The sequence below is a fragment of the Phascolarctos cinereus genome, unplaced genomic scaffold (assembly GCF_003287225.1).
Source record: "Phascolarctos cinereus isolate Bilbo 61053 unplaced genomic scaffold, phaCin_HiC Scaffold_2;HRSCAF=192, whole genome shotgun sequence".
NCBI lineage: Eukaryota > Metazoa > Chordata > Mammalia > Diprotodontia > Phascolarctidae > Phascolarctos > Phascolarctos cinereus.
Window position 1 is genome coordinate 329200904 of NW_027555625.1, and position 11897 is coordinate 329212800.

The 11897-nt window shown below is 42.7% G+C and overlaps 1 protein-coding gene across 1 annotated transcript in view; it reads right to left on the reverse strand.

Annotated features, from left to right (window-relative positions):
• Window positions 1–5567: 5567 nt before the first annotated feature.
• Window positions 5568–11897, reverse strand: part of TBC1D9B (TBC1 domain family member 9B) — a 45030-nt gene continuing 38700 nt past the window's right edge. Inside the window, exon 22 of the mRNA XM_078150279.1 lies at window positions 5568–5917. Within this exon, the coding sequence (XP_078006405.1) occupies window positions 5729–5917 (189 nt within the window). The 3' untranslated portion in view covers window positions 5568–5728. The remainder of the gene's footprint in view (window positions 5918–11897) is intronic.

The window sequence follows — 11897 nt, forward strand, 5'->3', positions numbered from 1 at the left end:
AGGATGGTAGTACAACAATGAGGACCCAATTGAATTTAGATAATTCATGTTATGTAACATGAATTTGTAGTAGACTCAGCCATTCTGGTTTTTGTATTAGGTTGCCTGTTAACCGAATTGATAGGTTGAAAAAAATATGATTTTGAAACAAAAAATATAAAGTGGCAACGTCATCTTCAGCTTATCTGTTAAATTCTGTGATGGAGCACGTGAGAAAACAGAGAATGGTCTGAGCCAGTGTCTCTCAAGGGGCTTTTCTAGATAGTGGCAAACACTGACTTTGCTGCTTTTTGAATCTTGGCCATTTCAGGGGATTTGATTCTTCTCGCTTTTGGCCCTATGTGATGACGGCTTCAAAAATCATAGGCATGGACTGTTCACACAATGCCTGGCTCTTCTGGCTCCTGTTCAGATAGAGCCCACGGCTTCTAGCAGGGCAGAAGCCTAAAGAACTAAAGACTCCTTGTTCCTTGAATGTGAATTTGTAGCTCATACCTCTGCCCCCAGCAGCCCCAGGTATGTCTATGGCTGGAACACAGTTTTACAAAGTCTGTTACTGGGATAAGTTCCACGATTTTCTCTTCCAAGCTTCCCCTCCCCCCTTTCCAATTCCTTCCTTGAGTTTTTATTTCCTTTTAAATGTCTTTCTTCATTTCTTATTCTTGTCATCTCTGTGCAAAGTCCATTTCCCACCCCCCATTTGTATCTCTGCTACCAGTTGTGACAGTGTTACTTTCTCCTTTTTGAAGATTTGAAATGATTTTGGATACTGGTCAGTCTTTTCTTTGATTTACTTATCTCTCCAGCTTTAGTTCCAGTATTGGGTTTTTGGACTAGGGTCAATCTCTACCCTCTGCTGAGACTTTGGGTGGGGAGGTTAGCTTAGCTTGGTCTGGCCCTGGGTCCCCCAGGGTTCCTGTACTTCTTCCTGGGTGTGACATATAAAAAGTTTGAGAGACATAGTTTCTAGGTAATTAATCATTTTATTGATCATGCTAGCATATAATTAATAAAAGGGGTCAGTGACACTCTTGAATGTCAAAGACCCCTCATGGAACTCACTCAACACTTATATGCCTTTGGAAGAGTGGGTGTTCCTGAGGTTGGCAATTGACTCTGACTGGTTAACAAGTAATGAAAGAGAATGAATATTATAATGAGAGGTAGGCCTAATCCAACAAGGGACTGAGGGATGTGACTTTGATCATGTCATTTACTTTCAAATCATTCCCAGTCTTGGGCAATCTAGATAAAGGATCTACTCCTCCCCCCAAAACTGCCTGAATGGAACCCAATGGGGCTGGAATTCACCTTAGAATAAATTCTCTGTAAGCTTTTCTAGTTGGGTGAGGCAATAACTCTAGTTAAGATAGTCTAGGTGGGGTAAATTTTTGGGAAAGGTCAGAGATTTCTACAATAATTTGTTACTTGCTAATTATTTCTCTCATGGGGTTAGGAGATCCCCCTGTGGATCTTTGCGGTTTAGAGCTCCGGATCTTCAGGGCCCTCTCTGGCATCTAGGCCAATGTTAATGACATCAGAGCTATTAGACCTGGGGTATCCCGGCTGAGTGCTACTGTGCTGCACACTGCTTATTGGTTACTACTCACTGACATTTCCGTGCACTCCCAAGGTTCCCACCCTTGGTCTTTCTGATTACCTCAGGGATTTCTCAAAGGATTCCTCCATTCTCATCCAGCCCTAACCTGTCTCATAACCTCCAGACTCCTATTTCCAATATTAGCCATCTCAAATCAAATGCTCCATAGATGCCTTAAATTCAGTATGTCTAAAATTGAAATTATCTCCCCGCCCCTCATTGTCCAAGCTATCCTTTCCTCCTATCTTCCCTGTTACTGTGGAGTGTACTGCCATCTTCTCCCAACCTAAGTGTCATCCTCAATCGCTCACTCTCTCTCACCCTCCATGTCCAATCTGTTGCCAAGGACTTTTGGTTTAACCTTCACACTATCTCTTCGATATTCCAGCTTCTGTCCTTGCACACTGTTACTGCCCTAGTAAGGACACTAATCATCTTGTGCCTAGATGGTTACAAAAGCCTTTCAGTCAGTCTCTATCTCAAGTCTTCCCTCACTCCAGTCTTACTTCTAGTTTTCAAACTGATCTTTCTAAAGAGCAGATGTTACTCCCCCACCCCACATTCAATAAACTCTAGTGGCTCCCTATTATTTTCAGGATCAAATATAAAATCATTTGTTTGGTATTCAAAGCTCTTAAGAACCTGGCCCTCTGTTACTTTTCCAGTCTTATACTTTATTACACCCCCCACCCCAACCCCCAACATAGTCTGTGATCCAGTGACACTGACCTCCTTGTTTTACCTTGAACAAGACATTCTATCTTCTGACTCTATGCCTTTTCTCTGGCTGTACCCCACGCCTGGAAATCTCTCCCTTCCCATCTCCACCATTTGGCTTCCCTTGCTTCCATCAAGTCCCAACTAAAACCCCACTTTCTACAAAAAGCCTTTTCTTATCCCCTTTACTTTTAGTGCCTTTGTTCTGTGGATTATTTCCAATTTATCCTATATATAGCTTATTTGTACATAGTTGTTTTCCTGTTTTCTCCCCCATTAGACTGTGAACTTCTTAAGAATGGGGTCTGACATTTGCAGTTCTTTGTATCCCTAATGCTTATGTCAACAAGCCAACACAATTTCACAAAACTTATGTGGAAACTAGGTTTATTACAACAGAAATGAACATGCATGTGGAACCCTAAGAGTTCACAATCCATACAGAAATTTGCAGTTGTACAACAGTAGGACAACGGGAGGAAGAGGTACTGGAAATCTCCACCTAGAAGGATGTGGCATGAGAGGGGGAACGGTGCAGTAAAGGTGGGAAAAGGACAAAACCCCTCTGGAAGGGGAGGAACAAGGTGATGGCAAAAGCAGCATTCTTTTTCCTTGGGAACTCTAGACCATGAAGATAGGATGGTCTGCTCATCTACAAGGGTCCCAGCTGCACAAGCAGTTTCCCAGTCTAGTGCAGAGTGACTGGTGCCTGTCTTGACTCCCAAGGACACACAGGGAGTCCAGTTTGAGATGCAAACAACAAATTTTGTCAGCTGTGGGGGGTGGGGTTCAGCCTTGACAGATTCATGGCTTCCTGCATACTCTGGGTCTAGTGTTTCTGAAAAATATGGCAACTCAAAAAGACAAATTCAGGGGGCCCCTTAACATTCCTTAACACTTAGCACAGTGCTTGCCGACTTTTTGGAACCTTAGGGCATAGAACCTTGCAGGCTACACATTTACTTGGCTGTCTCTGGCCATGCTCACAGGCTACTCTGACTGTGCTGGCTATTTTCCCATTACTTTTGGTCTTCGGATTAACTTCTTTTGTAGTTCTGCAGTGGAAAAAGTCTATGCTTTAGCTTCTCATTGGATTTCTTGATCATTATCAGGTCTGGTGTGAACTTCAGGTTTTTGTTGGGAGTAGGAATGCAGAAGCCAAGCTGTTTGCTTCTGGTTCAGGCAGCTATTTTAGCCAGAAGTCCATAGGGAGTAATAAACAGTAAGAATGACAAGGATGAGAGGATGTCTTAAGTGATAAATGCACCAAAGGGCACTGAGCCAGGGCCTGGAATGCAGCTAAGACAGGTCCTATCTTTCACTTCTCATTAGGAGGAAATGGACAGAAAGGAGGGAAAATAAACAGGTAAGAGGTAAGGAAGCATTTTCTTTTGTAAAAAACTTTGTAATTAGTTTTTGGTTGGCTTTAGTATAAAGAATAACTTCCCCATGTGGGTCTTTTTCAGTAATGCAGAAGCTAAATGTTCCCTGCAGGCATTCTGAGAGGACAATGACTTTTGGTGGTGGGAAAACAACCAAGGTCTTAGAGTGGTCCCAGTCTAACAACTAAACAAACATGAATTTTCACTTAAAAAGTCAGACATGCTGAGCAATTTGCTGGCCATGGGTCACTAGACCATCACCATTCTCCCAATGAAAGCATCATTTGTGGAGCAGACGAACAATGGGGCAACACCCTGCAAACATGGTAGACATAGAAGGGCAAACATTCTGCAAACTGAACATAGTTACTATTGAGACCAGGAGAGGAAAACCATCTAAAATCACTGAAGTTCTGCAGCTGAGCTCTGGGTCCCTTTCCTTTGGAGCCTTGTTGAGCATCAGAGTTATGCAGATACCTTATGCTAGTGAGAGTTCACCATATCTAGGTGCCTTCAGAAGCATCACTCTGGCCATCTCCCTGCCATGCAGCTGTGTTCTGCTCTCCACCTCTGACCTTGGCACTCCAGCACTTCTTGTGACCCTGCACTCCTAGCTGGTGAGAGATCATGTTATCTAGGTGCCCCCAGACCCATCACAGCTGCACTGTGGTCTTGCAATGCCTTCCTCCCTCCTTCCTTCCTTCCTTCCTTCTTTTTCTCTGTTCTTGTTCTTCTTCCTCCTCTTCCTTTCTCCTTCTCCACCTCCTCCTCCACCTCCTCCTCCTCCTCCTCCTCCTCCTCCTCCTCCTCCTCCTTCTTCTTCTTCTTCTTCTTCTTCTTCTTCTTCTTCTTTCTTCTCCTTCTCCTTCTCTCCCCCTCCCCCCCTCCCCCTCCCCCTCCCCCTCCCCCTCCCCCCTCCCCTCCCCCTCCCTCCTCCCCTCCTCCTCCTCCTTCTTCTTCTTCTTCTTCTTCTTCTTCTTCTTCTTCTTCTTCTTCTTCTTCTTCTTCTTCTTCTTCTTCTCCTCCTCCTCCTCCTCCTCCTCCTCCTCCTCCTCCTTCTCCATTCACCTAGACCAGGTCTAGTTCCTATAAAATTTAAGAATCATAACCTTTCAACTATAGAACCAAGATGGCTTATCTTGTAAAATAAGTGATGAGTCAAATGACTGTGCCTTGATTAGCTGTATCAACCATGCATAATCTGGCTGATACAGCTCCTGACTATGTAGAACTGAATGCTTGAAAAATATCATTATGCATTATCTCATTTGATCCTCACAACAATTCTGTGAGCTGCGTACTTCCTTTAACTCCATTTAATACAGGAGAAAACAAATTGAGAGAGGTTAAATGGTTTTGCTTCTTAGGGTCACAGAGAAGTTGTTTGAGGCAGGATTTGAAAACAGGTCTTCTTAACTTAGGCAGCTAGGTGGTGCAATGTATAGAGCACTGGGCTTGGAATCAGGAAGACTCATCTTCATGAGTTCAAATCTGCCTTCGACACTTACTAGCTGTGTGACTCTAGGCAAGACTCTTAACACTGTTTGCCTCAGTTCCTCATCCGTAAAATGAGCTGGAGAAGGAAACTGCAAACCACTCCAGTATGTTGGACAAGAAAAACCCAAATGAGATCATAAAGAGTTGGGCATGACTGAACAACCACCACAACTTCCTAACATAAGTAATTTGTTTCTTTATGGACACTGTCTTATAGCATAACCTCAAATAGAAGGTTACTACACAAATAGTGATGTAGATGACAGTAATTAAAAATATTATCACATCCACATTTATTGCCGAACTCATGAATTCAATCTATGAAAACATAAGGGCAGCAACAAACTGTTAAGCGGTAATTTTAAAAAAAAGTCTGCACCTTAACATATAGCTTCCAAAATGGGGGGGTAGTGGCATTTACTTTTTTTTTTTTGTGGCATTTCCTTCTTATTCAGGGTGATGGAAGGATGCCATGGTAAAGGGTTTGGACTTGGTATAGAATAAATATACATGTCATTTTGCTGGCTATCTTTTACCAAACCAGCTTCGTCCTCCAGTGTCTCCTCTTTGAATTGCATCTGGTCTTATTGCCAGTTTTCATTAGAATCAGTTGAGGAAGGGGATGATTCTGCTTCTGCTTCTTGGCAAGGATCCTCTTAATTCTCAAAGTCTCATGGGAGGATATAATGAAGGGATGACAGCTGAGATTCCACCATGATGGCTGGATGGGAGAAAAAGCATTTTTTCTATTTTCCTCAAGCTTTGAGATCCTGATCAGAATGCTAACTTAATGTCAGCCATTCCCAAAGTAATAGAAGCAGTACCAAAAGGGCTGACCCCTCCCTGTTGACCCAGTTACATTTTTGGTGGTAACTGAGCCATTGACTTGACATTATTCCAGTGGGCAACAAATCTGTTTGCTTGTCCCACCCTAATCTGAAAACTGATAGTTGTAACATTACAGGGACTTTCTCTTCCATCCACTCATACTGCCTCAACTAACATTCTGTCTTCATCCTCTAGCATTGTATAATAAACATTGCTTTCACACCCCTGTAGCTGAGCTCTATAAGCAGTTTTTTGCTGCCTTCTGCATACTGCTTGGCATAAAACAATGATCATGTCATATCAGGAATTATCAGAGAGGGCTCAGGAAGGGTTAAGGACAGTAGGTAATGTTGGGGGAGGAGGTTAATGCAAGGCTTACTGAGGGAAAATTGAGGGATCAGGCACTGCTCAAGGGAGGGTAAGAGGGCTCAGTACTTGCTCAAAGAGTTTCAATGGGGTTTCTGGAATGCTCAGGGAAAGTTCTGGGAGGCATCAGGAGGGCTTAGGAGGGGCACAGTGTGTGTGGTGCTTATGAAGCTTCGGGGAGCATGAAGAAAGGATCAAGGATCTTCGAGGAGTACTCAAGGGACAGTTAAAGGAGTAAGGAGATAAGTAGAGAAAAATAGAGGGATTAGGAAATGTAGATTAGGAGGCTCACGGTTCAGGTGTTTTGGAGGGCTCAGGAAGCCTCAAGGAACTTTCAGGACTTGAGTGGGGCTTAGGGGAAGTTCAGGGTTCAGGTAAGGTCGGGAGAAGTTGGGGAGGTTCAGGGAGGTATGAGAAATGAGGGAGTGTCAGGGAAAACTTTCCTGGACTCACAGGGACTTTGGGAGGATCATGAAACTGTTAGCATCTTAGGCCGGTTATTAGATTAACAAGCAATTCACAGTGGTTGAATCTATTACAAATTCATGTTACCTAAATTCAATTAGGTTCTCACTGTTGCACTGCAATACTTTTCTTCATTTACATATGGTGTTTTATACTTGTTCTAAGAGTCTTCTGACCTTGGGATTTTTTATTTTTGGTAATAATACAACTTGGCGGGTTGTATTCAACAACTTATATCACAGATCTTTTTTTGAAAGGCATGTAAATTTGTTAAGCATACAGAATTAACCTATGCATTAATCTTCTATTCAAATTCTACTTAGATTTTTTTTTTTAGCGTAAATGAAGAGGTCTAGGACTTTTGGGGTACTGTTGGGGGACATCCCAAATTCGAAGTACCGGGCCCTGCCTGAATGAATTCAACTCAAATCTTCTTCAGCCAGAGGAAAAGTTTATTAGTGATAAATAGCATAGGCCAGGTGACACCCATAAGGACGAGTGGGTATGAGAAGGTCTCAGCCTTTTGAGCTTGAGATTCTCAGCGTCTGAATGGGGGGGCCAGGGTGGAATTTTTATACACTGAAGTAACTTTGGGTGGCCAGAGAAGGGGGCTGGGAAAAGAGTCTAGGTGAGAATTCTGATTGGAAGGTCTGAGAGAATGAACACACAACAGGAATAGATAATGAGAGGAACTGGAAGGAAGAAGTTTGAAAGGCCTAAGATCAAAGGGTAGAGCTAGGGCTTTCAAAGGGAGATAAGGGGAGTCGATAAGGAACCTGAAAGTTTAAGGGTTTTCTGGGTCCTGTAGACAAATGGGAGCCAGATTCTTTTTAGGGCAAGGGGCGAAGGTGCATCTGAATAAGATTAAAAGGTAAGGCTAAGGCTTTCAAAGGGAGATGAGGAGCTGGGGTCTGTAGACAAGTGGCAGTCAGATTCCCTTTGGGGCAAGGGGTGAAGATCTTGGCTTGGCCCCCCCCCCCATCATAAAGAGGACTCTGGGTTCTTAAATGATATGTGAGAGGGAGATAATTTTTGGTAGGTCCCATCAAACTTTCAAGGATGGGCTTGGCAATGGATTGCATATCTAACTGTTATCTGAGGATTAGCCTAGATAATTTTGGTGAGGTTCACCACTGGTTGGCTGTTGGATAAAGAAAATTTTGGCCAGAGCAACTAAAGATGAGGGTCTATTTGGCCGGAAAGGGGTTGTGATATGCAATATGAAACCTTCCACTGATGAATTTACAGATCCTTGAAATACTGATTAAATTTAGGGAAATTTTAACTCAGAGACAAATATACAAATTCACTTCCAAAAAATGGGCACTTAGCTCAACGAGGTAATTACCTGGCATGAGGAATTTAACTTTAAGAAGTAACTTTCCCATACCAGTTAGGCAGACACAACATGGGAAACAGATGATCTGGAGTAAGGCTCAAGAGAGGGAGATGCACGTGCACATGCGATATTGGTGACAGAAATGGTGGTTGTAACTTTTCAGGAAAGTATCTCTGGGAAGATGGAATAGAGCAGAGTCCCAGTGGACATTGGACTATTCTTGCCAAGGCGTATTGAAAGTTCAGTCAGAATAAATCTTTGTTGTATTGAAAGACAGAGATACATTCCTAACTCTGAGACTCATGACTAGCACTGCTTCCTCCAAAAACAAAACAAACTCAAAGAGCCCCAGTCTTTCTGAACTCCCCTGCAAAGCCAGCCTTCGAGGAGAGAAAAAAAGATGCTTCAGCTGAATTCCTCACCAGGACAGGAAAAATCAAACCTTCTCCCTCTTCCCAAATATAATTAAAACAAAACAACAACAACAACAACAACAAAAAACCAAAAACCAAAAACTAAAACCAAACCCAGACCATTTACTTTTTGATTTTATATATATTTTCTCCAAGTGCCAAATACATAGGCATCATTTGCATCCCCTGCATTCCTATTAACAGACTAGATTGGAACATTTTTCTGCTCTATCCAGCTTAATGTTGCAAACATGTTTATCTTAATTTTTCCCCCCTACAAAGCAAGTTCCCAGAATAAACAAGAGTGCTTTGGAGAACAGAGCAGCTTCTTGAAGGGGAAAAACTTTGCTGAGGAAGGCTGAGGACAACTGTAGGAACATTGTGTGGATGGAGATCTCCCAGGAATTAGAAATTGACATCACGTGTTTTGTTGAATCTACTTTAAAAAAAATCTTTTGGGTTCTTGGGTGGTTTTGCCCCAGAATTCGGCTTACTCAGTAGTCTTTCTGCGGTTTGCAAGTAGACAAGAGAGGAAAAAGCAAGGTAGTGACCAGAACTGATGTCCTTGGGATTTAGGAAAACTGGGGTTGGACCCTGATCTGAAGCAGCTGCGTGCCCTGGGCAAGTAACTTAACACGGGCCTCGTCTTCCTCTGCAAATAGCACCTGCGCCCCAGGATGAGGCTCAAATTAGATAATGTAGGTGAAGCACTTTGTAAAACGATAAAGCTCTATGTGTGACCTCCAGTTATTATAATCATTATGATTACGCCACCACAGGAGGCCCCCTCTTCTCCAAGAAACTCTGGCTAGGTCCGTATTTCAAAGATGGAATATCGGAAGGGGCAGGTGAGGAAGGTATTTCCCAAGGTTTGGGAAGTAAGCTGGGACGGGAAGGTCAGAGGTGACAGGTCAGAAGATGTAGGTTCAGGGCTGCCCAGATCACCCACATGTTCCTCCGGGTCGAGCAGAATAACCAAATTCCCAGAAATGCTGATACGAGACCACGGCGCTTGCGCAGAGCTCTAAAGCCTCTCCAGCCAAGTCGGGAGGCCCTGGCGCTTGTCTCTATGATCAGCGATGTCAGTTCTCAGCTGAGCCCAGGGGAAGCTGGACTCGGGCTGGAGCTGCGGCTGCGCGGGACTGGCCACCCAGTTCTGGACGCTTTGTAGAATGTAGATCCTACTTCAGTGACCGAGCACTCGTACCTGGACTACAGGCATATGTTATTTCCCGCTAGGGACCCTAGAGGCCATCTACTTCAGCCCCCTAATTTAAAAAAAAAATTCAAGTTTTATTTTTTCAATGGACAAAAATCTATTTTATTTCCTTCCCCCTCCCCTTTGGAATAAAAGAAAAGAAAAATAAATATGCAAAGCAAATTGCTGCACTAATTGCCCATGTCCCCAAAATGATTCATTCTGCATCTTGAATCCCTTATATTTCTTTCAAGTGAGCAGCATGCTTTATCATTGGTCCTCTGTAGGTTAGTCTTTGTCAACTCCCTCATTTTAAAGATGAGGAAACTGGGGCCGAAGTAAAGTGAAATGGGCTTGCTCAGGTCGCAGGAGGTGAGTCCATGCCTGAACCAGAATGCAAAATCAGGTGCTTTGATTTAGGCACAATTTTCTTTCTAACTACAGATTATCCCCAGGGGAAGTATAGATTAGGCTCATTCTTTCCTTTTTACATATAATGGTAATGGAGTTAATTGGGAAGCCCCTGATCAATTGCCTTCTTGCCCCTGGAAATTCAAGAAATGACATTAGATCAGGGGAAGTAACATAGACAATGAGGTGTTATAGTGAAATTGAAAGATAAGGTTACACTTTATGTGAAGTTCTCTGATCAAAAATTCCAGTCAGCCATTAGATAACAAAAGATATTTTTAAAAAGTAGGTCACAGACTCTAGAAATCTGTTGAGTTGAGGCAAGAGACAGCTTTGAGGACTTACATGACTTTATGAATCAAGAAGACAGATAGCCCTAGCAGTAAGGAATTGAGCTGAGGAGAGGAACAGAACGAGGAAGCCCATCTGAATGACCAACTTGGATGCTGCACCCAGGAGCAACATAAAGATACTATGAAAAGGGACATTGGCTCTACGGTGCCAAACTCGGAGTGGCCTTGGCCACATCTCCAAAACACATCCCTATTAGTGTCGTCTAAGTGTGTCTTCATCTTCCCTATAATGTGGTGTGTAGTTGTGGGAGAGTACACCCCAGGTTTAACAGAAAGGAATGTTTTGTAACTATCCTGCCATCCATGCCATCTCAGTAAATGCTTTTGCTTTCAACTAATTATATCTACTGGCTGACTATTAAAGGTAAGCATAGCAATCGGGGCTTGTGAGCTACAGTTTGGAGAGTGTGGATTCACAGAGTAGCTTGAACCTGGGAGTAGTTTTGTGTCTGGATGAATGAGAGCTGGGAGGATGACAGTTCCATAAGTGGAAATAAGGAAGTTGGGAGAGGGTAGCTTTTTTGGAGAAGATGGTGAATTTGGGACAAGTTGAGTTTTAGATCTCAATAGGACATATGATAGAGATGCAGAGCTAGTTTTTAGAAGAGAGATTATGGTTGATTATGGTTGAATATACAGATACGGGAGTCAATTTGGTGGACCCATGGGAAAGTATGAATTCACTAATGGAAAGTATATAGAGAAAAAAATTTTTTGTGTGTATGTGTGTGATGGAACTCTTTGGCAGTCTGGTGAAGCCTATGGACCTTTTCTCAGAATAACGCTTCTAAATTCATAAAAGATATAGAATTAAAAAGGAAAACAATATTGAAATAGTTATAAAAATATTTTTTAAAAGGTTCACAGACTTGTGGGACAACCACTCTTAGGAAGCAGGAGCAAGTAAAAAATTGAGCATCATGATGGAAGCCAGGGGAGAAAATATCTAGTAGGAGGGGGTGATTAACAGTGCCGATGGTATAAAAAAGTCGAGGAAGAGAAGGATTGAGAATAAGGCTATTGATTAGAGAAGGGCATTTCAGAGTTCAAAATCTTGAAGGTACAACAATCTTGGTGGATAGTGAGGTCTAACATGGTTGAAAGTGGAGATGGAGGTTGTGGGAGTTGAAGAAGTTGGTGAGCTGAAAGGCCAGTGTTTTAGGGCTTCCAACAGGAAGGTGAAGTCACCAAGGCTAAAGGAGTAGTTGAGATGGAGAACCTAACTGTGAATCAGGTACTGCCCTCACCGATAAAGGAAGAAGAGACTTGAAGATTGGTAGAATATAGAAACAAAGATATGGATGGGGTAATAATGATGAAAGGAAAGA